Source organism: Anolis sagrei, chromosome 4 (assembly GCF_037176765.1).
Source record: "Anolis sagrei isolate rAnoSag1 chromosome 4, rAnoSag1.mat, whole genome shotgun sequence".
Classification (NCBI taxonomy): Eukaryota; Metazoa; Chordata; class Lepidosauria; order Squamata; family Dactyloidae; genus Anolis; species Anolis sagrei.
This window is the reverse complement of record NC_090024.1, coordinates 33,598,942-33,626,934: the sequence shown is the minus strand read 5'-3', so window position 1 is coordinate 33,626,934 and position 27,993 is coordinate 33,598,942. Positions and strand designations below refer to the sequence as shown.

The following is a 27,993-nucleotide window of genomic DNA, read 5'->3' as shown; positions in this document are numbered from 1 at the left end:
ATTTCTAAATGTTAAATTCATATTGATGTTTCGGTATTTAGATTAAAGCTATTGGGCAGACAGAGCTGAATTCTAGTAATCCAGAAGAAGTCCTACAGCTGGCTGCTCAGAGGCGGAAGAAGAAGTTTCTTCAAGCAATGGCAAAACTGTACTTTTAGTGCATTAATTTGTCGCGTAGTGAGATGGAACATCAACCAGCTGCAAGATATTCCCAATATTTTATTTAACTCATGACACTTTTTTTTACAATACATATTTATAAACATACTGTGTGGCATTTTCCTTTATAGAAAACTTAAAATTCCTCAATTTTTACAAGACTATACAGAGGTATATATTGAAGGTATGTTTTTCCCCAACAACATTACCTTTTGTAATGCATTTCAAAGTCGAATGAAGTCTGTTAGCATTAACAGGGATCTACTGTCAGCAGAGCTTAGCTCTCTTTAGTACTAAGACTGTTCTGGCTCTGTTTACTCCCCCCCCCCCCCCTGCATTGTTGGAGTATGTTTGCATATAGACAATATGGTAGCACCTCATGTCAGAAAAGGCAGTGTATCATAGAAGATCTTTCTCCAGTTACGAGCAGTTCTTGCCCTGTAAGATTATAGCTCACATTAAGAGAGTCTCCTCACCCATTAGTAATGGCAGATCAGGTCCATTCCATTCCATAGCTACACAAGTTTGTGTACTGAAACAGGAAGGTTGACATGAACATTACAGATTCATAATGGGGCTTAGTGCCAAGATTTGACCTCTTAAGGGAACTTAGTTCATTTAGATCTGCTTTTTCGCCACAGAAATGGGCCAATACATCTCCTCTCCTCTTGTCATGTTATAGAAAGGCATTGCTTAGCTTACACACAGCTAAAACGTTAAGAGGTTAACCCACATCCCTCATCAAATTCAAAATCAAAGAGGTTAAAAATTCATAGTTGTGGATTTAACTGCTCCACAGTTTGTGCTTGGGCGAAGAGCTGGTTCAGGTGCAAACTGGAAGGAACAGGACAGTCACATCTGAGCTTCTTCCTTCGTCGTCTTCCACATTTCTCAGCATGTAAAAGTTCCATATGTGTTGTTTTCAGACGTCTTAAACAGTTCCTGGGCTGAGCATGTTATCTGGATACTCGAATTTCACTTTTCAGAGCTCTTTGGCGGAGTAATTATGCCTCCGGTAGACACTGGTGATTGCTGGCTTGGCCGTGTAACTTCTATTTCATAATGAACTTCATCCTGTTCCATGAAAAGAAACCAGTGCTGTAAAACCACTTGTGCACTGCTACTTCTGCAACTTTACTGGCAATTCATAATGTGAATTCAGATTTGTTTTGGAGAGAAGTAAACGTATAGACCCTTGAAGCAATAATAATCATTTCAGGTCATCGCAGTCAAGAACAATTTGCTTACTTTTAAGAACTTGGGCAAACTGTCCAGTGAGCAATTCAGATAGCTGATGCCAGGCAAATTCGCTGTCACTTACTGGCCACAAATAAATACTTTAAACTATAAGTACCTTTTCTTAGAACAAACCATTTGCTGCAAACAAACAGATTTTGTCCAGAGCTCACCGATTGCTAGGTTACTTATCGAGCCAGTATGGCATATTGCAGGAACGGGCAAACTTTAGCATTCCAGGTGTTTGGACTCCAACTCCCACAATTCCTAACATTGTGGGAGTTGAAGTCCAAACACCTGGAGGGCCCAAGTTTGCCCATGCCGGGCATAGTGGCTTGAGTGTTGGACTATGACTCAAAACTACAGCTGGAGCCATTGCTTGGCCATGAAAACCACTGAATGAGCGATTGTGGGTAAGCCACAAACTCAGCCTCAGAAAACCCCAGAACAGCATTGCCATAAATCAGAGGCAACTTGAAGGCACAAGAACCAACAACAAGGAATTGCTCTCCAGTGCTATACAGATAGGTGTTTGCCTGCTGGGTTTTTACAAATACATTTGCCAAGTTGCAGATAACTACGTAGATAATAATAATAATAATAATAATAACAACAACAACAAAAACTTTACTTGTACCCCGCTACCATCTCCCCAAGGGACTTGGTGTGGCTTACATGAGGCCAAGCCCGCAGTACATCAATAAAACGAAGGCAGTAACAAAATAATCAATACAAAACAGTAAAATAAATCTCAAAACAAAAATAATAACAATGAACAATAACATACAAGCATTTAAAAACCTATCACATTGTGGTTGAACTAGACATAGCGGACTTCCTTCACCCTGAGGTACATTATTTTCACACTGGAAACCAAGCTCATGTAGAGGCCGAAGCAATAAGAACGGCACTTACCAGCATATCCAAATAATTTGTGTGAGTCTGTATATTGTGTCTGTCTTCTGTTGCAATCTTCTTGAAGTTCTTCAATTTCACCGGGTATTTTTTTGCTACCCGAAAAAATGGCTCCATCCATTCTACACATTCTGCAATGCTATCCCATTCCAAGCCTAAAAGGAAGAAAATACGATTTTATTTGTAGATACCTGAATTGAAGCTTATCTTTACAACATACAAAGACTGTGGAAACCACTAGGAGACCAAGGTTCATATTCTGAAAGCCCAATGAGAAAATGGCTAATACACAATAGGATTTCATTGTGATTTTTCGTTTCTAAAAGTTTGCCACTTCAGAATTAATATGCTTTGATATTTATGGACACAAATTAGAGGACTATGTTCAAGAATTGCATGGATACACCTTTGCTCTTTCTTTAGATGTTCCCAGTGTAACAACGTTCAGCTCCTTCAATTCAGGCTCCATCTACACTGTCATATAATGAAGTTAAAACTACATTATATCAGTCCATATAATGCAATTTGAAATGACATTATATGGCAATGTAGACAAGGGCCTTGGTTTCCAGTTTATAGCTAGGTATGCAGGTAACAAGATTTGGCCATAACCCATTCCAGTAACAAAGCTGCTTAGAAAGGGAAAATGTTACGGGTTGCTGTGAGTTTTCCAGGCTGTATGGCCATGTTCTGGAACATGGCTATACAGCCTGGAAAACTCACAGCAACCCAGTGATTCCAGCCATGAAAGCCTTCAACAACACATCGTTTTCAAAATGACATTTCTGGGATCATACCACATACTGGAAAAACATTTAGAAGGGGAAAGGGCTTTGCAGAAGGACAAAGCAATCATCTATTGACAGTACAGTGTCCAAGCCAGAACTAAAAGAACAGTTTAATTTCTTGTTCTGCAGCTGGAGAAAAACAATAGATTTGAGAATGCTTTTTTCTAGGAGACTGTAGTTTTAGACAGAGTTTCCTAACAGATAAAGGAACTGAAGTTAGAAAGACAGGATCATAAATAATAAACAGGTCCCGTAATAATAATAATAATAATAATAATAATAGTTGTATTGACTGAATTTCGGCAAGAACTATGTCCAGATCAGTTACTCTACTAATATCTTGGGATTATTGGGATTAAGCCATCTGTAAACCAAATACTATGAGGAAAAGAGGTGAACGTAAACAGCACTAGAAAAATCAAAAGATCACAATCATCTTAGAAGTGAAACCAAAGCAATCAGTTGGCACCGCCCTCTTCCTCACCACACACAACTCAATGTTAATACTGTCTCAGTTACCAGAAAATATTAAAAGTGGTTTGAAAAGAAACGGGTTTGGGGTATTTAGATGACAGGAAGTGACCACTGTTAACGAAGACATTACTGAAGCTAAGTTGCTGATAGATGGAGGTGACAAGAACATGCAGAACAGGTGAGGAAGTGGAAGGTATACAAATATGACTTAAATCCTGTTGAGTGTAACTTCACATTCATGAAGTTATGCAGTGGATTCACTAGTGTTGTACAAACCAATGTGTGTATGCACTTCTATATGGCCAATTAACATACTTTTACAATAAGAGTATTGCATTCAGTTCAATACTGTAGATGCATGCGCAACTTGCATCTACAATATTGGACTGAATGCAAGCATTATGCATTTGTCAAAAATGCTGAATAGCTTCCACACTGAATTTGTAATAATGATAATAATAAATAATAAACTTTATTTATACCCCGCCACCATCTCCCGAATAGGGACTCAGAGCGGCTTACATGGGGCCAAGCCTGGACAACATATTACAGCAAAATAAAACCAAAACATAAACAACAAGCAACATAATCAAAATTACATAAAATTACATAATAAAGCAGTCTAAATGCCAATACTTCTTCCTTCTCTCCCTCTCCAGTGATTAGAAACAGAGAAAGGAGATAGATGTATCAAATCATAATGAAGAGAGGTTAAAAAAAAGTTAATTTCCTAATAATAGGCAAATTAGGCAACTCTCAAAAAGAAGCAGATATTCAGGTCAATTGAAATTTTAAAGCCAGTCTTGTTTCTAAATTCAATCTCCACTATCCTTAGTAAACAGAACAAACTGCAGCCTTCCAGATGCTGCTGTATCTAATGAGGAATATAGAAGTTGTACCCCAGCATCTGGAGGGCCACATAAAATATCATGGAGGGCTGGATTCAGCCCGCAAGCCTTCAGTTTGATACATGTCCCCTACACCTCTTTTATTTAGGGCAGTGGTTCCCAACTTGTGGGTCCCCCGGTGTTTTGACCTACAACTTCCAGAAATGCCAGCCAGTTTACCAGCTCTTAGGATTTCTGGGAGTTGAAGGCCAAAACACCTGGGAACCCACAGGTTGAGAACCACTGATTTAGGGTCTATTACTATTTGTTTTCAAAACCTTCATTGCCATTTGTCATGTCTATGGTGCATTGCCTAGTCAAACATATATAGCTATCTTACAACAGCTAAAACAGAACTGAAATGTACAAGAAATGTCATTTCACCATACCTGTAACTTTCTTGACTACTACTATTGAGGTATAATAACAGAGTGCAGCTGCTGCTAATATTCTATACTGGAAATCCAGAGAATTGACATCCAGAATGCAGATATCTAAAAGCTGTAAAAAGAAATCACATGAAAGTGTTAGAAACTGCATTATGTCCAGTCCATTTAAATATCCAACAAATCAGCTAATCATTGTAGCCTTATTTCACAGTCCAAAAATACATCAATTACACATACTCTAGAAATAGCAGCTGCAAGATAAAGGTGTTGACTGAGCTATTAAAATGTGCTTTCCCCACAATTCTGCAAATCTTAGCCTTTAAAGCAGAACTATCTTGAAGACTTTTTTTCATGTCAGGAGCGACTTGAGAAACTGCAAGACACTTCTTGTGTGAGAGAATTGGCTGTCTGCAAGGACGTTGCCCAGGGGATGCCCAAATGTTTTACCATCCTGTGGGAGGTTTCTCTCATGTCCCCGCATGAGAAGCTGGAGCTGACAGACGAACCAACTATTTCTTTTAAACATTCTAATATATATATTATAGAAATATATTTAAATATGTATCTTTTATAGAAACACATTTTAATATGTGTATTTGCGGTATTTTTACAATGTTTATGTGTTTTAATTAATCAGTAACCTGCCTCGAGCCATGAGAGGTGAGTGAGAAATGAAATTATTATTATTAGTAAACAGAATTCTAAAATGTGCCAACTAAAGACAGCAACAAACAAAGAACTAAAAGAATTCTGAGGCCAAGAGATTGTTCTGAGTAGCAGAACTGAATGGAGTAAACATCCAAATTGATCGATGGTTCTATTATTTGTGATTGACCCACACTCTTTTCGTTAAGGACAGTGGAGCGTACAGACATCTCTCCACTTTTCCAGGTTTCACAATCGTGATTTTAATTACCATATTTCATCTCATAATAGTTGCACCTTTAATCCCCTTTTTATCAAAGAAGAGGGTGGAACTACTACTTGATAAAAAAAATGGGGGTGCGACTATTACACAGACTTCTGCCTCCAGCCCTTGCCTCCTGAAGTTGGGGCTGCTGTGGGAAATATTATCATTATCATTATCATTATTGACACAAAAACACAGTATGTCACAGCAAATGAGATCTACATGCTGGATTTTGTATCACAAAATCACAAGTCGAACACTTCCCAAGCATCTAGGACTGTGTGATGTATTTTCGAATGATATGAACAGATCCAAGTAAGGTGGCCTTTTGCAGTTGACAGATCGTGATTTTGTCGATGTTTATTGTTTCCAAATGCCGGCTGAGATCTTTTGGCACGGCACCCAGTGTGCCGATGACCACTGGGACCAACTGTACTGGTTTATGCCAGAGCCTTTGCGATTCGATTTTGAGGTCCTGATAAAGGCTGAGTTTTTCCTGTTGTTTTTCCTTAATGCAACTGTCACCCGGTATGGCGACATCAATAATCCAAACTTTTTTCTTTCCACAATTGTGTATTGTGTTCCAAAACTTTGTCAGTCTGGATTCGAAAGTCCCACAGTATTTTTGCAATTATTATTATTATTATTATTATTATTATTATTATTATTGTCAAAGGCTTTCATGGCTGGAATCACTGGGTTGTTGTAGGTTTTCCCGGGCTATATGGCCATATGACCTCACTACCTCTGAGGATGCTTGCCATAGATGCAGGCGAAACGTCAGGAGAAAAATTGCCTCCAGAACATGGCCATATAGCCCGGAAAAACCTACAACAACCCATTATTATTATTATTATTATTATTATTATTATTATTATTATTATTATACAAATAAAGGGCAAAAGAGGACACTAATTCTTTTGAAACTGAAGCATTAAGAGCATTAAGTGATCAGAAGGATCGAGTCCCTCTCAAATGGACATATGCCTTTCACATCAATGTGACCGACATGTTTTGTATTCCAAGTAGGTGTTCCTGAGAACAATGTGAGATAACAGTGTGCTCTTAGAGACAAATTGGCATAGTCCAAGCCATACAGTGAGTGCAAGATGAGAAGAAAAGCTATAGACAGCTGCTTAAGCAAAAACTTAATATATTTCCAGCAAGTGGCTGGAAGCAATGTCACCCAAAGACCCATATTGCATTTAAAAACACTGAAGCTGCCTCTCTCTGATCTAAGCAGAAAAGATCTTTTCCTCTTGATCTGGATTGCTCACTTAATGCTATGAAACACCATATAGACTGGAACAGGAGCTCACCTGAGCTATTTCAATAAACTTTTCCTGAGAATACTGAGGTAGCAGCACCTTTGGAGCGTCTTTGACCGCATCTACTTGGAGATAAAGGTTCAACCAAGAGACTATTGTTTGTGGACACAGCTCCCACTTTAGAGCCTGCAGAGGGTTGAAAATAATAACCAAGGCATTAGAATAGATATTGCAGTAGTTAAACATATAGCGGTTGAATATTTACAATCTTAGCAAATCAAGCTCACTGAACTGTAGCATACAATGGAGTTTTGTAGTGCCATAGAGGCAAAGTTGATAGCATAACCTTTTGTAGACTAAGGCTGGATCCACACTGTCATAAAATGCATTTTGAAACTGAATTATTGTCAGAAATATTAAAAATTAACTAGATATTTTTAATTACAAAAATGTGAGTCAAGCAGGGGTTTTTTTGTCATGTCAGGAGCAACTTGAGAAACTGCAAGTCGCTTCTGGTGTGAGAGAAATGGCCGTCTGCAAGGACGTTGCCCAGGGGACGCCCGGATGTTTTGATATCCTTGTGGGAGGCTTCTCTCATGTCCCCACATGAGGAGCTGGAGCTGATAGAAGGAGCTCAAGCAGTGAAAGAGTTAAATGGATGCAATGACTCAGCAAAAGCTGCAGTTCTCTATAAGCAGGTGTGCCTGTAGCTCAGTAGGCCTCTGTATTAGTTTGCCTCAGTGGGAGAAATGTCACAGTCTGTGAGAAGGCCTCACAATGAGGTAAGCCTTAGTATTTATTACTGTTCAGGCTAGGGATTGTTTCTATGATATGTTTTGTTATGTTATTGTGATGTGTTTATTTTATTTTTATTTTATTATTTTATCGCGTTGTGTTTTAACCTATGTTTTTCCGGGCTTGTCCCTATGTAAGCCGCCCCGAATCCCTTTGAGGAGATGGAGACGGGGTATAAAAATAAAGGTATTATTATTATTATTATTATTATTATTATTATTATTTGAAACACAAGATGAGTCCACAGAAGACAAGATCACTCTATTGGATCACACGTCGGACACTTACCAAATGTCTAGGAGTGTGTGATGTATCAGCAAATATTATTATTATTATTATTATTATTATTATTATTATTCTTTGAAACACAGCAAGATGAGTCCACAGCAGACACTCTGCTGGATGTTGAATTGGATCACACGTCGGACACTTCCCAAGTGTCTAGGACTGTGTGATGTATCAGCGATTATTATTATTATTATTATTATTATTATTATTATTTAATTTATTTATTTGAAACACAACAAGATGAGTCCACAGCAGACACTCTGCTGGATGTTGAATTGGATCACATGTCGGACACTTCCCAAGTGTCTAGGACTGTGTGATGTATCAGCGATTATTATTATTATTATTATTAAATTTATTTATTTGAAACACAACAAGATGAGTCCACAGCAGACACTCTGCTGGATGTTGAATTGGATCACATGTCGGACACTTCCCAAGTGTCTAGGACTGTGTGATGTATCGGTGAATAATGCGTGCAGACCCCAGCCTTTTGCAGCTGGCAGATGGTAATTTTGTCAGCGCTGATTGTGTTTAAGTGCAGGCCAGGGTCTTTAGGCACTGCACCCAGTGTGCCGATCACCACTGGGACCACCTTTACTGGCTTGCGCCAGTGTCTTTACAGTTAGATATTATTATTATTATTATTATTATTATTATTATTATTATTATTATCTGTGAGAAGGCAAATCTCAGTATGTGTGAAGCTCCAGTGTGAAGGTTGTTGTTTTTATCACTTTTGGCTACTGGTGCTGGGTCACACTACTGCTGATAAGTTACTCTGCTGTACATTTATGAGAAGGGTCTTTTGTTAATAAGCCCACTTGCCCAACAATTATATGGTCAAGTTTTGACCCATATAAAGCAGTTCAGTCCAGTTCAAACTGCATGATATGGCTTGTGTAGATCCAGTCTTAATCTACAGATATGTTACTAACAGTTTCATTCTCTCAGTTAATCTCTAAAATATTACAATATTCTTTTACAAGCTGATATTCCAGACTAATGGCGATAATTTTGTATTTATTCTCACTGAACTTTGGCATTAGCCAGTGGGATGGACCTGTTTCTGTATGATGCTGGTGACAATTCAGAGATGATTCTACTCTTTCCCTTTCCCAACATATTAAGGTTTTTCATGTAAAGCTGTGAAGGAAGGGGGGGGGGAGGTTGCATGAAACATGAGCCTCATGTTTTGTTTGTGCAACACACACTGGTAACAGCTCTGCATCTGTTGTTTTGCAAGATAAAGCCCTTGCTTCAGGAAATCTGGCCAAGTGCCCTCATTTCTCAGAATGAATCTTTTTTCCAGGTCAAGTGTTCCCATTAACAGACGAAAACAAAAATAGCTTCGCCATAAAGCCGTGCAAGAGGAGGTTTCCTAGGACATTTTTATAGTATTGATCAAATTTATGTGAGTTTGCCTCTAGCAATCTTTCCATTTATTCCTACTAAAAAGGCAATATAGCAATCCCTAAAACAACACTAGTAAGTAAAGTAAAGATAAAGGTTTCTCCTTGACATTAAGTCTAGTCACTTCCGACTCTGGGGGGTGGTATTCATCTCCATTTCTAAGCTGAAGAGCTGGCATTGTCCATAGACACCTCCTAGGTCATGTAGCCAGCATGACTGCATGGAGCACTGTTACATCCCTGCAGAAGCTGTACCTATTGATCTACTCACATTTGCATGTTTTCAAACTGCTAGGATGGCAGAAGCTGGAGCTAACAGCAGGAGCTCACCCCACTCTCCAGATTCGAACTGCCGACCTTTTGGTCAGCAAGTTCCATAGCTCAGCGGTTTAACCCGCTGTGCCACCAGGGGACCTTAAGCAACACTAGTAATAGCACCATATTTTTTTACCTTCAGTACAATGAGTTCCATTCTTATAATATCCTCTTCACTGCAAGCACCATCAGTAACGTAAGCAAATTCCTGTAATTTGGGTGCATAGATCTCCTTGTTAAAAGAAAGAAGGAAAGACAAAATAAAGTGTTAATATCAGAGTGCAGTGAATGGACAAACTGCTGAATAGAGCACTCATCAATCTTATTTAATTGTGGCTTTCAATGTTAGAGACTGGACACCCAATTCAGATTTTATTTTCAGGTCCAAGCGATCATTCATTGGGTTGCTGTGAGTTTTCCAGGCTATATGGCCATGTTACAGAAGCATTCTCTCCTGACGTTTCACCCACATCAATGGCAGATATCACCAGAGGTTGAGGAGACTTTGGAAACTAGGCAAGTGAGGTTTATATATCTATGGAATGACCCAGGTTGTCTGCTTGAGGCAAGTGTAAATGTTGCAAATTGCCACCTTAATTAGCATTTAATGGCATTGCAGCTTCAAAGTCTGGCTGGTTGCTGCCTGGGGGAATCCCTTGTTGGGAGTTTTTAACTGGCTTTGAAGCTGAAAGACTATTAAATGCTAATCAAGGTGGCCATTTGCAACATTCCCACTTGCCTCAAGTAGACAAGAGTTCTTCCTCCCATCCTGGATATTCCACAGATATATAAACCCCACTTGTCTAGTTTCCAACAGATCTCACAACCTCTGAGGATGCCTGCCGTAGATGTGGGCGAAACGTCAGGAGATAATGCTTCTGGAACATGGCCATACAGTCCAGAAAACTCACAGCAACCCAGTGATTCGAGCCATGAAAGCCTTCGACAACACATTGATAATTCATTGACAGATTGTGTGCACTTGTTTATATAATTCATATAAATCTCTTTTTTGTGTGATTAACTATATGGTCATATTTAGAAAGATGCACTACGGGTCAAACCCTGCCCAACATATGAGCCAGTTCACATGCAAATCACAGTATGTCACAAAGCGTTTTTATTGATGTGTTGTTGGGCTTGGTCTCATGTAAGCCGCTCTGAGTACCCTTGGGGAGATGGTGGCGGGGTATAAATAAAGTTATTATTATTATTATTATTATTATTATTATTATTATTGCAAAATCCAGACCAAATATGCCAATAATAACTACAATTAGACAAGATGGCAGTACTAAGTTCTGTCTATCCCAGGCATGGGCAAACTTCGGGCCTCCAGGTGTTTTGAACTTCAACTCCCACAATTCCTAAGTCAGTAGGCTGTTAGGAATTGTGGGAGTTGATGTCTGAATTCTGCTCAGGTCTGGGTTAAACCAACACCCTTATATGAGATATATACATACACATGAATTGTAATAACAAAATTTATGGAACACAATAGTTCTCATGAAAACTTTTCCATCATATATATTTTAAACTATATGATCTATTGTTTATTTCACATAGACTCAGAGGCAATGTGACACACCTAAACACTGCCGCTGATACACTCACATGTTGCAACACAGAGGTTGGAAAGCTGTTTTTCCATCCAAAAATGAAATCAGAAAGGCACAGGTAACTAAGGTGAGATGGTTAGGTGTGAATTGAACCACACAGAGTATTTATTTTTATCTACAGAGACACTCGCTGGAACACCTCAGCAAGCGAGAGTCCAAATGTGGCAGGCTCAAACCCAGAACCTCAACCAATGGCTGATACCAAATGAGAGACTCCCCCCTGGGCACACAGAAAACTGGGCAACTTGGAAGGCGCTGAACAGACTGCGCTCTGGCACCACAAGATGCAGAGCCAACCTCCAGAAATGGGGCTACAAAGTGGAATCCATGACATGCGAGTGTGGAGAGGAGCAAACAACTGACCACCTGCTGCAATGCAACCTGAGCCCTGCCACATGCACAATGGAGGACCTTCTTGCAGCAACACCACCAGAGGCACTCCAAGTGGCCAGATACTGGTCAAAGGACATTTAATCAACTACCAAACTCACAAATTTTGTATTTTGTCTGTTTGTTTGCTTTGTTTCTGTTAGAAATGTAATATAATTGACTGATTGACCTGACACGACAAATAAAATAATTTATTTATATCCTGTGGGCATTGTAGTAACTCATGTTTTGCATAGTGCATGTGTAGTTTGGAACAGACAGCAATGAGTGCCACTCAGTCATTAAGCTTGATGGAAGATTTTAGGTCAGTCACAATCTCTCACTCTGCACTACTTAGGTTAAGATTAACAGAAGCCGAGCTAGTAAATATGATTGCACCTCTCCAATGGCAGTCAAGGCTAACCTGCCAAAAGCTACTACAAGTATAGGGATTAAATATTTCAATCTCTGCTCAATAATAAGTCAACTTCCCACATTTTCTTAGATGCTGCATTCAATGAACTTCTGGGAAATATGTATAGGAGTTGAATTTTTTGTTGTTGAATTGGGCTGAATATTCAGCTTCTGCATATACTACCCTTAAAGCAGTGGTTCTCAACCTTCCCAATGCCACGACCCCTTAATACAGTTCCTCATGTTGTGGTGACCCCCAACCATAACATTATTTTCATTGCTACTTCGTAACTATAATTTTGTTACTGTTATGATTGACAATGTAAATATCTGATATGCAGGATGTATTTTCATTCACTGGACCAAATTTGGCACAAATACCCAATACGCCCAAATTTGAATACCAGTGAGGTTGGGGGGGGGGGGGGTTGATTTTGTCATTTGGGAGTTGTAGTTAACCTACAACCAAAGAGCATTCTGAACTCCAGCAACGATGGAATTGAACCAAACTTGGCACTCAGACAAACAGAAAATACTGGAAGGGTTTGGTGGGCATTGACCTTGAGTTTGGGACTTGTAGTTCACCTTTACACCCAGACAGCACTATGGCCTCAAACAATGATGGATCTGGACCAAACTTGGCATAAATATTCCATATGCCCAAATATAAACACAGATGGAGTTTGGGGGAAATAGACCTTGATATTTGGGAGTTGTAGTTGCTGGGATTTATAGTTCACCTACATCCAAAGAGGATTCTGAACCCCTCCAACGATAAAATTGGACCATACTTCCCATACAAAACCCCCATGTTTATACTGTTTTCTGATGGTCTTTGGTGACTCCCCTGACACCCCCCCCCCCCCCCCACCGGCTCTCAACCTTCAGGTTGGGAAACACTGCCTTAAAGCCTCTTTTCCTTTTCTGGATGAAGGTATCACTTATACATCCTTAAAATTAAAACAATAAATTCAACACAGTTACAAGGTTTAAGAGGTTACACTGCCAGATATATAATTGGAAGTCGCTCCATACAAAAAAAAAAAAAAAAAGCAACTTACTTCCAGCTTGGCAGCAATGAAGAGTGTTGTAATTCCTATGAGCTGAAGCATTGTTTTGTTTATGTTTTTTTGAGTCAGCATGAACCTGTCAAAAAAGTCTTGCGCCAAGTAGAAAGTTTCTCTGTGGAGAGTATATACTTCACACACCTGTAACAGAACGAACTTTGTTTTATTTAGGGTCACTTGACTGGAAACAATATCCTGAACAACAGAGCGGAAACATTTTCATCCTTTGTTTATCTTCGCTTACATTTTCTTAAACAAATGTTTTGAACACTATACAAGAAAATGAAACAAAATATACTGCTTATACCCAGCAGGATTTCTAAAACGTATCTCTGTTATAAGAGAAATAACTATCGTTCCAAAATGTTTCCAGTTTCAGAATCGCACCCTGAAAGCAAAGATCGAAGGAGGCCTCTTGTATAACTCATATCACATTCGCATTTCAGTGCTTACCTCCAGAAGCCAGTCAAGTAGGATCGATCTCATGTGTGGCTGCAGGTTCGTGTGTAGAGATGTAAAATGCTTGCAGTGAGAATATTTGCTTTCTTTTTTGAGAATATTGAGCCAGACATCTTTCGAATTGCCCCAACTGAAACCAAAACAGATATTTAAATTTTGGTACAGAAAAAACCCCACCCAGGTGTGTCAGTATAACAGTAACAAGACCGGCTTGGTAAAAAATTTACTGTTTCGACATTGATCTGGTGGCTGCAATGTATTTTTCTTAGTTTATTGATATAAACTATTCTTACAAAGCGGCCTTATGTAGAGTTTATACAGAGTGGCGCACTGGGTTTAACCCTTGTGCTGGCACGACTGAAGACCGACAGGTCACAGGCTCGAATCACGGGTGAGCTCCCTCCATCAGCTCCAGCTCCTCATGTGGGGACATGAGAGAAGCCTCCCACAAGGATGATAAAACATCAAAAACATTCGGGCATCCCCTGGGCAATGTCCTTGCAGACAGCCAATTCTCTCACACCAGGAGCGACTTGCAATTTCTCAAGTTGCTCCTGGCACGACAAAAAACCCCCCACAAAAAACCCCCCAGATTTTTATGTCAATGATCTGCCAGGTATGTTTATCATTTAATAAACTAGTACCTGCCTTCCAAGTAAAACAAGTTACAATAACTGTGGACATTGGTGAACCTGTGTAAAAATCAATTTTTTATTGTGCATTTCAATAATTTATACAGTGAAAGTGGGGGAAATCATGTCATTTGGATAGGACAGAAAGGCAGAAGAAATTAGAGGTGAATAAAGAAGAGGAAATAAGAGAGTAATAATAATAATAATAAGCTGATGCTCAACTTTTAGTATCCTGTTTGTATTTTGGATGCTCTGCTTTATTTTAGGGTATTTTTCCCTAACAATTCCAAGCTATACTACCGTATTTCTTTGAGTGTAATACACCATTGATTGTAATTTCATTACCATCTCCACCAAGACACATGCATTAGATACACTTGCAATCCTAAAACGCACCCCGTTTTAAGAATGTTTATATAGGGAGGAAAATAGCATCGTAGAATTTAATAAATACAGTTTCTCTTTAGCAAGACCACTGGGACTTCAAGCAGAGTGGGAAGTAGGTCTACTTGTGATACAGTATCCACACACTTGGAATACTATAGTAAATGATACAAAATCTGATATTGCAAATGAGGGAAATGAGAGAATAATATGGCTATTATTTCAGGGTCCCTGAACTGTTGGGACTCCTTCAAAATCACTCCCTCCCCCCCCCCCCCCCCCGGCTCTTCCACACAGCCCTATATCCCACAATATCAAGGCAGAAAACCCCACATTATCTGAGTGTGGAGTCAGATAATCCAGTTCAAAACAGATATTGTGGGATTTTCTGCCTTGATATTCTGGGATATAGGGCTGTGTGGAAGGGCCCTCTGTGAGTTGCCTTCCTATTGGGAAGTTTGACCCACATGATTCTCAGGATCATGTTCCAAATAGCAGGTACGTGACATTAGAAACATGCTTTGATTGGATGTGGATTTGAGAAAACTCTGCCAGTTTCTACTGGATGGGTTAGTGGGGAGAGATTCACACAACCCACAGTGGATGTCCCACTTTAGTATTTCCAGAGATGTTGCTCCATTTGACAGGTATCAATTATTTTGACAGATGTCAGTCCTTTTAACAGGCTATCCATCATTCTTGATAACAGGCATAAAAAAAACCATCTATCATCTATCAATCCAGATCTCTCTTCAAAGTTATACAGATCTGGCAGGCTATTCAGTAACAGTATTTGGTGAATTGCAGCCATGATCTTTTAAAATATTTTACATGAATATCTATGTATATGCATCATCTTCTCAAATGCAATATAGAATCACAAGAGTTGGAAGAGACCACGCAGGTCATCCAGTCCAACCCCATTCTGCCATGCAAGAAAAGCACAATCAAAGCACCTCTGACAGATGGCCATCCATCCTATTTAAAAGCCTCCAAAAAAGGAGGCTATGACATACTTGCCCATCAGGATTTCACAACTACATTATCTTTTCAACACTGTCCTTGAAAATATATAAAGCACTGCAGTTAACAAACAAGACCCTCAAAACATCACTAATTGCATTGGTCCTCTGCGTTTTCCAAGTGTTTGTGTTTTTTTGAGAAACTGCAAGTCGCTTCTGGTGTGAGAGAATTGGCCATCTGCAAGGACATTGCCCAGGGGACGCCCGGATGTTTTCATTTGGTACCATCCTTGTGGGAGGCTTCTCTCATGTCCCTGTATGGGAAGCTGGAACTGATGGAGGGAGCTCATCCATGTTCTCCCCAGATTCAAACCTGTGACCTGTCGGTTTTTAGTCCTGCCAGCAGAGGGGTTTATTTATTTATTTATTTATTATTTACAGTATTTGTATACCACTTTTCTCACCCTGAGGGGGACTCAAAGTGGTTTACACAAAAGTCATGGCAAAAATTCAATGCCAGTACAAACAATTACCATTATACACTACAATTGAACATAAATCAAATTAAAACAATACATCCATAAGCAATAAACAATCATTTTACCCACTGCGCCACCGAGGGCTCCATTTTCCAAGTATGAAAGATAAAGGAATGGATGGTACTGCTATAGTGCAGCATAGCAATACTACAAATGCTTTTAATCACAGCTTACCTAAGTTCTGGTAAAGGCGATGGGTTTATGAAGAGGTTTCTAAATCTGTATTGTTTGAATCTGGAGAAGTCAGTGGTTGTTGCTTCTTTGTGAGGAGTTTCTATTATTATACAAGGGGAGATGCCGCCTGATATTGTGGAGGGCCAACAGCTCTACAAATGAGATATTGAAAAATAATTAATTAGGGACAAGAACATAGGAAGCAAGAGAACTTCAGGATAAATACACCATTCTCTCTATTCTGTATTTGAGAAAGTTTTCAATACATTGTAGGGAAATCAATTAATAATATTACGGCCTCTTGGAAGTTACATACTAAATAACTGGAAGAAAAATAGTATGTTTATTTATTTATTTACTATATTTATATCCTGCCTTTCTCAACCCCGAAGGGGACTCAAGGCATCTTACAGATAGGCAATGATTCAATGCCTTAACAACAATATACAATTAAAATAAACATTTAAATTAAAATCAAGATAAAAAATGAAATACATAAAAACACTTTAAAATATTATAATCATTATAAAACCAACTATTTGCAAACATAATCCAGCTCATTCTGGTAGTCATTACACATAATTCCAGTCCATCTATTACACTATAGTTCTTCTCCAAAGGCCACATTTTCACTCTCTTTCTGAAGATCAGGAGGGAGGGAGCTGATCTAACATCGCTGGGGAGGGAGTTCCATAGCCATTGCGGAGATTAAGATCCTTCGAGGAGGCCCTGCTTTCCATCCCGCCATTGTCACAGGCATGATTGGTGGAGACAAGAGACAGGGCCTTCTCGGTGATTGCTCCTCGGCTATGGAACTCCCTTCCTGGTGAGATCAGGTCGGCCCCCTCTCTCCTGTCCTTTAGTAGGATGGTAAAAACTTTGCTGTGGGACCAAGTTTTCGGGACAGGGCAATAAAGCGGCCCAATGATTTGACACAGATGACTAGGATGACTTTAAATAGTGTATTTTAATATTTTGATAAATGTTTTTAATGTTTATGTATTGTATGTGAATCTGTGTCCCTGCATTGAATGTTTGCCGTGTATATGCTGTACTCCGCCTTGAGTCCCCTTTGGGGTGAGAAGGGCGGAACATAAATGTTTTAAATAAATAAATAGCTGAGGGGCCACCATTGAGAAGGCCCAATCCCTCGTCCCCACCAACTGCACCTCTGAAGGAGGTGGGACCGAGAGCAGGACCTCCACGGATAATCTTAACCTCCAAGGTGGTTCATCCAACATATCTCCATATGTTGGATGGATAAACTGGGCCAGAACTTTTAAGGCTTTATAGGCTAAAGCCAACACTTTGAATTGTGCTCGGTAGCAGATGGACAGCCAGTGGAGCTGACGTAACAGGAGGGATGTCCTCTCTCTGTATGCTGCTCTGGTGAGGAATCTGACTGCCATCTGTTGGACCATTTGGAGCTTCCGAACAGTCTTCGAAGGCAACCTCATGTAAAGTGTGTTGCAGTAGTCTATTCGGGGATGTAACCAGAGTATTGACTACCTTAGCCAAGTCTGACTTCCCAAGGTACGGGCGTAGATGGTGCCCACGTTTTAATCGTGCAAATGCTCCCCTGGCCACCACCAAGTGATGAGTCCAAGAAAACTCCCAAGCTGCAAACCTGTGTCTTCAGTGAGAGTGTAATCTCATCCAACATAGGCTGTAACACTATGCCCTGTTCTGCCTTGCGATTGAACAAGAGGAAAGCAATGGAAGAAGGAAAGAAATAAAGAGAAGGGAGAGAAATGTTGTATGAGAGAGAAAAGGGGGAAAAAGAGCCACCAAGAGATGCCATCCACCACTGACAGAGCATTGCCATGTAAACATTGTGAAGCCTCATTAGAACTGGAGAAGGGAGAAAGCAAGCAGGCAATGCTGGGTATATACGGTAGTGTTTAAATTAAACAGTCCACAGGGCTGTTGTGAATTGCTACTTGTAGAAACTTCCAGGAAATACTGTTTTTGGTCTGCAGAAAAAAAATTGTTCACAGAGTCTATAAAGAATGACAGCTACCAAAATAAACAAACCAGAGGGGTCTTATGCACCCCCATCTTAGAGAATGCAATTATAGGAGAACATTTATGCAGATCAGTACTACCTGAATTTCATATTGATGCCTCATGCTGTTTTCTTCCTTTCCCATGGGGTCCTTTGGAAAGCAAAAATAGATGTATTTTGATTATTAATGAAGCAGTAGCTAGCAAATATTCAGTTTTTCATATTCATCACACATTTTTCCTTCAAGAACAAGTAATTTTTCTGAAAAGCACATATTAACTCTGAAATAGCTATGGACTTGAGGATGACAACAATAGCAATTCATATAAAGATTTTCCACAATCAAAAAAGAAAAAAGAAAAAGGTCAAGCCAGTCACTTCAAGGATAACATCCATCCATCTTGGCCTTGGTCTCCCCCTCTTCCTTATGCCTTCCATTTCCCTCAGTATCATTATCTTCTCCAAGCTTTCCTGTCTTGTCATCTTGTGGCCAAGGTACTTGATTTTGGCCTCTAATATCCTTCCCTCCAATGAGCAGTCAGGCATTATTTCCTCTAGAAACCACAAATGTTCTTATTTACTTATCTGACCTGGTTGTTTCATTTCACATATTATTACTTCCTCCCCAAATTATTTCTGTGTCCCATCCCATATTATTTTCCTGACAATGTGTTACATTGGGTTGAATTGGATGACCCGTATGGCTTCTTTCAATGTTAGCATTCTTTGAAAACCATACTTTTTATTAGTTTCCCATAATATATCACAGCAGAAACAGATTTCTAAAATCTACAGAGATACTCACAGGAACACCCCAGCAAGCAAGAGTCCAAAAGTGGCAGGCTAAAACCCGGAGCCTCAACCAGTGGCTGGGACCGGACGAGAAACTACCTCCTGGGCACACAGAAGACTGGGAAACTTGGAAGGTGCTTAACAGGCTGCACTCTTGCACCACGAGATGCAGAGCCAAACTTAAGAAATGGGGCTACAAAGTGGAGTCCTCAACATGCAAGTGTGGAGAAGAGCAAACCACAGACCACCTACTACAATGCAGCCTGAACCCTGCCACATGCACAATGGAGAACCTTCTCACAGCAACAACAGAGGTGCTCCAAGTGGCCAGCTACTGGTCAAAGGAAATCTAGCATAATACCAAGTTTTTAAAACTTTGTTTGTGTCTTTAAATAAAAAAAAATCACTACAGCAACAGGAGCAAAACTCTTTTTTGTGAAGTTCACTATATACAAAAATTTGGGGTCAGTGCATATAAAACCTTGGTAAGAGCTTTGGCATTGCCAGTGCTGTAGACAAAAATTGTCTTCAAAGGAGGAGGTCAACAGATAAGAGGCTTTCTCAGGGGAGCACAGTGAGCTTGTGGCTAAGAACTGAATCAGGCAGTTTATATTCTTAATCGTAACTGTACATTGAATTTTCCCTGAAACTTCTTAAAATCGCTACTCACTTGCATTGCTTTCCTTTTTCTATTGTGAAGAGATGCTGGTAGTTCTTGTGGAGGAGATGTATCCTGGCAAGGCTGATGCAGTTTAGCTTGCAAACGGCTGCTGTAAAAAGAAAAAGGTATTTTCTCCCATCAAGACTGTATTGTATGCTCCCTCTACACACACACACACACACACACACACACACACACACACATAAAGGTAAAGGTTTCCCCTTGACATTAAGTCTAGCTGTGTCCAACTCTGGGGGTTGGTGCTCATCTCCATTTCTAGGCTGAAGAGCTGGCGTTGTCCGTAGACGCCTCCAAAGTCATGTGGCCAGCATGTCTGCATGAAGTGCCATTACCTTCCCGCCAGAGTGATACCTATTGATCTACTCATATTTGCATGTTTTCGAACTGCAAGGTTGTCAGAAGTTGTGGCTAACAACAGGAGCTCACCTTGTTCCCCGGATTCAAACTGCCAACCTTTCGGTCAGCAAGTTTAGTAGCTTAGAGGTTTAACCTGCTGCGCCACCATGGGTTCCATCTCTCTATATATATATATTGAAAAAACAAGAGTCCTATGGCACTATGCAACTAACACATCGATAACAGTCCAAAAAAACAACATTCTTGGTGTCTTGGTTTTTAGGTCTGTTCCTGGAGTTATCTAGTGATGCTGATTCAGATATCTACAATGAATGAACTGCATCAACTCTAATATCTTAGATATGGTTATCATGGCTTTCTATGGGAGAGCAGATGGCAACTGATAGTGGCCTATATTCTGTATCTCAAAAACTAGAGCAGATAGGGGAAAACTTGTGCCATAGAATCAGGGTTGGAAGAGACCTCGTGGGCCATCCAGTCCAACTCCCTGCCAAGAAGCAGGAAAATCGCATTAAAAGCACCCCAACAGATGGCCATCCAGCCTTTGCTTAAAAGCCTCCAAAGAAGGAGCCTCCACCACACTCCGGGGCAGAGAGTTCCACTGCTGAACAGCTCTCACAGTCAGGAAGTTCTTCTAATGTTTACGTGGAATCTCCTTTCCTGTAGTTTGAAGCCATTTTTTGGAATCAGCTGGTCAGATATAACCAGAAACAGGGCTAACATTTGAGGCACCAAAATGTGTACTGACCAGTAATATAGCACATGTTTTCACGGACCTCAACCCAATTAATATTTTCTATATCTTCACATAAAGACACTTATACACCAATGGAGTAGAAGGGTATACAACTAAGTTAAGAAGGATATTAAATGCATAAATACTGAGGGTGTAATTACACACACTATAATATATTTGAGAAATGGCATGTTACCTGCGTCTTGACATTGTATTAAAATTCCAGATGCTTGCCTGTAAATGAGAAAATATTTTACCTTAGCTTGAAGTGTACACAAAGCATTACTTAGCTCTATTTATGCCTAATCCCTTGCGTATACACATCAGCTGCTTATTCCTTCATCTAATGCTCCAGGAAAATCTAATACCAAGAACAAAAGGACTGATGCATGAACTCAAGGTACATCCAAATGTGATTTTCCCCAAGATCCTATCAAAGCACAACAATGTACTTGTGTGTCAGGAGAGATGGAGTGATTGAGTTTTCCCTCTCTTGAAACCTTAGCAGAGAGGGTGTTAGAGTAGCTCAGACTCAGTTCTTTACTGATTAAGAAATGCAGTTATTTCTTATTATTGTAAACAAACCTTTTGTGATTTTTTTAAAAAATTGAACTCTGCATGTTTGTCTTCTAAGCTCTGAATACGTTTACATCCACATCACATGGCACTTCTTGCTCTGCTCGGTAATGAAATGATGCTCAATTTTAGTATCCTGTTTGTTTTTGGATGCTCTGCTGTATATTTTAGGGGAGTTTTCCCTAATACGACACAAACAGTGGACCTTTGGTATCTGCTGTATAGCAAAATACTCCATTCCCATTATATATAATGACAAAGTGAAATAATGTTCCTTATATAAAATGGCAAAATCAAGATTAGATATATTGGATTAAAAATATATTTTCAAGCCATAGATAATTGGATCTGTGGATACAGGAACTATGGATATGGAAAGCCAACTGTATTGGTCACTTTCAGGTTCGTGCAGCTTCCATTTGTTGCCTCTTAATATCAGGCAGTAGCCATTTTGATCCACTTTCCAGGTAAGACTATGAGTGAATTTACACCATGGCAGGTAAAGTGGTATCAAACTGCATTTATTCTACAGTGTAGATTAGGTATCGGCAAACTTCGGGCCAACAATGTTTTGGACTTCAACTCCCACAATTCCTAACTGCCATGGCTTAATCCTATGGAAATTTGGGAGTTGTAGTTTTACAAGATCTTTAGTCTCCTCTGCTATATAGAGCTAGTGCCCCACCAAACTATAACCCTCGGGGCCCCCATAAAATGGAACCATGGCAGTTGTTTGTTTGTTTTTTTGTCGTGTCAGGAACGACCTGAGAAACTGCAAGTCACTTCTGGTGTGAGAGAATTGGCCGTCTGCAAGGACGTTGCCCAGGGGACGCCCGGATGATTTGATGTTTTATCATCCTTGTGGGAGGCTTCTCTCATGTCCCCGCATGAGGAGCTGGAGCTGATAGAGGGAGCTCATCCGCCTCTCCCCGGATTCAAACCTGCAACCTGTCGGTCTTCAGTCCTGCCGGTACAGGGGTTTAACCCACTGCGCCACCATGGCAGTTAAAGTGGCGTCAAACTGCATTCATTCTACAGTGTGGATTCATCATGTTAGACATGATCCAAATAAAAATGGCACAAGGAACAATTTGAAGAATTGCAAGGACTGTATAGTACCACTAAGCATCAAAAAGGGAGATATATATATATATATATATATATATATATATATATATATATTTCAATGGACGTGATCAGAACCCACTTATCCCCACCCTACACTGCCTGAGACAAGCATCAATACGTGAACCAAAATATATGCACAGAACTCATCTTTTCCTAGAATTTTAGGATGTTTAGGATAGTTATGAAGAAGTCTCATTACTCATTGCCACAAAGAGACACATTGTGGTTTGCTTATTCCCTAAGAATAAGAACAATGAAAAGGAAAAGAAACAATCCACAAACCCACCCCTGATGCCCCCTCCCCTTGTCTTTCTGTAGAGTTGCTATCTATTCTATCCCACACATGGGCTAACTTGGGCCCTCCATTTGTTTTGGACTTCAACTCCCATCATTCCTAACAACCGGTAGACTGTTAGGAATGGTGGGACTTGAAGTCCAAAACACTGGGAAGGCTGAAGTTTGCACATGCCTGTAAGTCTAACCCCATCTTACCAAATTGGGCCAGAGACCCAGTGACAAATTTACTGAGAATGGTAAAGAGCTGAAGGTAGCAACTGGACTCTTTGGGTGTCCCCTCTGATATATACACCCTATATATTGGGGTACAACTTGTATCTGAACCCCAATATACAGAGGGGAGTGTAAAAGTACAAGGATGCTTGAGCAAAGGGATTTGGGGTGCGTAGATGGGGGAGAGGAGGAGAAGGGGAAGAAGCTCCCTTTAAAAAGGGGAAAATACATTCTATATCTTGGGGTACAGCCTGTGTTTCAGGCCTAGGCAAACTTGGCCCTCTGGGCGTTTGGACTTCAACTCCCACCATTCCTAACAGCCTACTGGCTGTTAGGAATGGTGGTAGTTGAAGTCCAAAATACCTGGAGGACCCATATTTGCCCAGGCCTGAAATACAAACTGCACCCCAATATAGAGAAAATTGTAAAGAGGGCTTGAATCCAGTTTTCCTCATTCCCTGACGTTTCCCTCCAAAGAGAGCAAAGCAAACCCACCCAGAAGGACAGATGGACAAGTAGTGCCCCCTTCCTAAATTGAGCTGCCCACATTAAATATGGGGGTGATCTTGAATTGGGAGAAGCAGCAACCCAATTTGCTTCCTATCATTCTCTATCTCCCGTCTTCCAGCTCCTCTTAAGAGATAATTACTCTAATCCACCTGTATTTCTGTCACCCCATAAGTCCTTCTTATGGGTGACCCCAAAATCCATCCAATTCTCCCACCTACATTTCTACGTCACCCATAAAGTCCTTCTTATGGGTGACCCCAAAACCCATCCAATTCTCCCACCTATATTTCTACGTCACCCCATAAAGTCCTTCTTATAGGAGACCCCAAAATCCATCCAATTCTCCCACTTACATTTCTACATCACCCCATAAAGTCCTTCTAATAGGGGATCCCAAAATCCATCTACTTCTCACACCTATATTTCTATGTCACCCCATAAAGTCCTTAGAGGGGACCCCAAGATTCATCCAATTATCCCACCTGTATTTCTACATCACCCCATAAAGTCCTTCTTATAGGAAACCCCAAAATCCATCCAATTCTTCCACTTACATTTCTACGTCACTCCATAAAGTCCTTCTTATAGGGGATCCCAAGATCCATCTACTTCTCGCACCTATATTTATATGTCACCCCATAAAGTCCTTATAGGGACTTATAAAGCCCTATAAAGTCCTTATAGGGACTCCCAATTTCTATGTCACCCAATAAATCCTTATGGGTGACCCCAGAATCCATCCAATTCTCCCACCTACATTTCTACGTCACCCCATAAAGTCCTTATAGAGGACCCCAAAGTCCATCCAATTCTCCCACCTGTTCGCACCTATATTTCTATGTCACCCTGTAAGTCCTTCTTATAGGGGACCCCAAAATCCATCCGATTCTCCCACCTATATTTCTACATCACCCCATAAAGTCCTTCTTATAGGGACCCCAAACTCCATCCAATTTTTGCACTATATTTCTACGCCACCTCATAAAGTCCTTTTTATAGGGGACCCCAAAATCTACCCATCTGTGCAGCTATATTATTGTTTATTATTATTATTATTATTATTATTATTATTATTATTATTATATATGATTTTTGAGGGGAAGAAGAATAAGTTCATTCTCTAAGAAGTCACCCCCAATTAGGGTCTTAAGACCCCCCAATTCTCTCACAGATATAGAGGGATCTCCTGCCCCCCTTAAATCAATTCATGCTCCAAAAAAGAGCCCCAAAAGTGTGCTTATCATGGGGGAGACTAATTGCTTCAACTTTTGGGGAAGACACCCCTTTTTCCCGCCTAGAATCCCTTCTATTTCCCCCCATTGAGCCCCCCAAAGGCGGATGGGTTGGGGGACCCCATTATTTCCCCTTCTTTCCCCCCATTCAATTCATTCTCCCTCCAAAACGAAAAAAGCCGGCAAAGTGGAAGGCGGGCAGCCCGCCTTCTTCCCTCCCTCCTTCCTCCTTCCTCCGAAGAGAAGAAAAAACCCTCCAACTCAACACCTTCACCCCCACTTTGCAGGACACCCCTAAATAGAGACACCCACCCCAAAAGAAGGAATTAAGGGGTACCCCTACTGCCCCAACCCCATAATGGGGAGAGACTGCAAAGGCAGGTCTAGGTCTCCTCTGTGGAGCCGCCCTCCTCCCACTCTGCTCTTGACACGCTCCCCAAATGGCCCCCCAAAGGGCGCCCCCAAAGCCCGCACCTCAGCCTCTTCCTCCTCCTCCTCCGCCGCTTGCCGCCCAACTCAGGACTGTCCTCAGCTGGCGCCGGCGCCAAGAGGCTATATAGCGCGGAAAGTGCGCATGCGCAGGCTCATCCCTCCCGTCAGTTCCCGGGCTGCGGATTTCTCCCGCCCAGAGAGAGACCGCGGGACCCCAAAACGGCTCCACATCACAACAATAAGGGACAAATCATCACAAACGCACCGCAATCTGCCTTTCTCCCCCCAATACACTCCTCGTTCTCCTCTCCGCTGTCACTTTTAGGAATAAAGAGGAGTCTGGGGGGAAAGAAACCCCTTTGAATGACTTTTAAATCCAGTTTTTGAGGGGGAAGTGGGGGGATTTGGTGGTTTTGGAGGGAAGCCTAAGGGGAAAAGGGGGTTTCAAGGCCTCCCCTTCCCTTCCAAACATTTACCTCAATACACCCCAAGAGCCAGGCAGAGAGGAATTGTGAGGAAGGGGACACAAACCCCTTTGCAAATAATGAGTCTCTGGGATTTTGATGGGGGGAAACCTGAGGGAAAGAGGGGGGATCCTTTCCCTTTCATGACCCTCAATTCATTTCAATGTACCTCAATGCGCCCCAATGTACTTCAGTGCTCCCCAGTGTATTCCAAGATGCCCCCATGCACTCCACTGTGTTTCAATGCACCCCAATGTACTTTAATGAGCCTCAATGCATCCCAATGTATTTTAATGAGCCCCAATGCACCCCAATGTACTTTAATGAACCCCAATGTACTTTAATGAACCCCAATGTACTTTAATGAGCCCCAATGCACCCCAATACACTCCAAGGCATCCCAATATACTTTAATGAGCCCCTATACAGCCCAATGCACCCCAATGTACTTTAATAGCCCCAATGCGCCCCAATGCACCCCAATGTACTTTAATGAGCCCCAAGGCACCCCAATGCATTTTAATAAGCCCCAATGCACCCCAATGTACTTTAATGAGCCCCAATGCACTCCAATGCATCCCAATGTACTTTAATGAGCCCCAATGCACCCCAATGTACTTTAATGAGCCCCAAGGCACCCCAATGCATTTTAATGAGCCCCAATGCAGCCCAATGTACTCTAATGAGCCCCAATAAACTCCAATGCATCTCAATGCACTTTAATGAGTCCCAATACAGCCTAATGCACCCCAATGTACTTTAATGAGCCCCAATGCACTCCAATGCACCCCAATGTACTTCAGTGACTGTCAGTGCTCCCCAATGTATTCCAGTATGCTCCAATGTACTTCAGTGTACCTCAATTAACTTCGGTGTACTCAAATATACTTCATTGCACCCCAATGTACTCCAATGCACCCCAACACACTCACATGTACTTCAGTACACCCCAATGTAGCTCAATGGGCCTCAATGTACCCCAATGTACTTCAGTGTCCTTCAGTGCTCCCAAATGTATTCCAGTGTGCTCCAATGTGCTTCAGTGTACGCCAGTGTGCCCCAACACACTCCAGTGTACTTCAATGTAACTCAGTGCACCCCAATGTATCTCAATGAACTTTAATAACACTCTAATGCACCCCAATGCTCGTAATGTACTTCAGTGCACGCAAATGTGCCCCAATACACTCCAATGTACTAAAGTGTACTTTAGTGCATCCCAGTGTACTTAAGTGTACCCCAATGGACCCCAATGCTTCCCAAAGGGCTTAAGTGCATTCCAGTGTACTTCAGGGCACTTCAGTGTATTTCAATGAGCCCCAATATACTTCAGGGCACCCTAATAGACTCTAATGCTTGCAATGTACTTCAGTGTATCCCGATGCGCCCCGATACACTCCAATGTACTTTAGTGCACCCCAGTGTACTCCAATGCACCCCCAATGCTCCCCAAAGTACTTGAGTGCATTCCAATGTATCTCAGGGCACTCCAATGAGCCCCAGGGTATTTCAATGCACCCCAAAATACCTCAGGGCACCCCAATGTACTTCAGTGTAGCCCCAATACACCCCCAATGTATCTCAGTGAACTTCAATGTACTTCAGTGCACCCCAATGTATTCCAATGCACCCCAATACACTCCAATGCTCCCCAGTGTACTCCAATGCGCCCCAATACACTCCAATGTATTCCATGTTATCTCTGTGCACCCCAATGTACCTGAGTGGACTTCAGTGTCTGTGGAGGAGCCTCCTTCCATGTCCTGGGAAGGCCTCCGCCCAGAGCCCCGCCTCACGCTGGAGCCGCCAAGGGGAAGAGGAGGAGGAGGAGGAAGAGGAGGCCGCCCAGCCCCTTCTTCCGCGCCAAATGCGCCTCAGCCTCAGGCGGGAAGGTTCAGAGGGGCGGTGGTCACTCCGCCTGGCCAATCCTGACCCACAAAAAGGGACAGCCTTCCTTCTTGTGCCACAACTCATATTTAAATGGAAATCCCAACGCTTCGGTTTCGAGTCGTATCAAATTCCAGGCATAGACTGAAAATAAGATTTTTTTAAAGCACAGGCTGGATGGCCAACTGTCGGGAAGGGTTTGATGGTGCCTCGCTGTGTTCAGAATG

The 27,993-nt window shown here is 41.2% G+C and overlaps 2 protein-coding genes across 7 annotated transcripts in view; one reads left to right on the top strand and one right to left on the bottom strand.

Moving 5' to 3' along the window:
• Positions 1 to 267, top strand: part of INTS8 (integrator complex subunit 8) — a 35,658-nt gene extending 35,391 nt beyond the window's left edge. The window contains exon 28 of the mRNA XM_067467343.1: positions 42 to 267. Within this exon, the coding sequence (XP_067323444.1) occupies positions 42 to 158 (117 nt within the window). The 3' untranslated portion in view covers positions 159 to 267. The remainder of the gene's footprint in view (positions 1 to 41) is intronic.
• Positions 200 to 27,678, bottom strand: CCNE2 (cyclin E2). Of its 6 annotated transcripts, none has more exons than XM_060775624.2 (12): positions 27,600 to 27,678; positions 21,224 to 21,261; positions 19,923 to 20,019; positions 18,561 to 18,611; positions 16,456 to 16,607; positions 13,759 to 13,894; positions 13,300 to 13,446; positions 9,973 to 10,068; positions 7,078 to 7,212; positions 4,849 to 4,960; positions 2,311 to 2,465; positions 200 to 1,233 (listed from the first exon to the last, which is right to left on the bottom strand). In XM_060775624.2, the coding sequence occupies exons 2-12, from the start codon at positions 21,235 to 21,237 to the stop codon at positions 1,135 to 1,137; spliced, it is 1,194 nt and encodes a 397-aa protein (XP_060631607.2). In that variant the 5' UTR covers positions 21,238 to 21,261; positions 27,600 to 27,678; the 3' UTR covers positions 200 to 1,134. The 6 variants fall into 6 exon arrangements, with proteins under 6 accessions (XP_060631607.2, XP_060631606.2, XP_067323446.1 ...); XM_060775623.2 differs by having other exon boundaries at positions 19,923 to 20,022; positions 27,600 to 27,677; XM_067467345.1 differs by lacking the exon at positions 27,600 to 27,678 and adding an exon at positions 25,455 to 25,533 and having other exon boundaries at positions 19,923 to 20,022; positions 21,224 to 21,258.
• Positions 27,679 to 27,993: the final 315 nt, after the last annotated feature.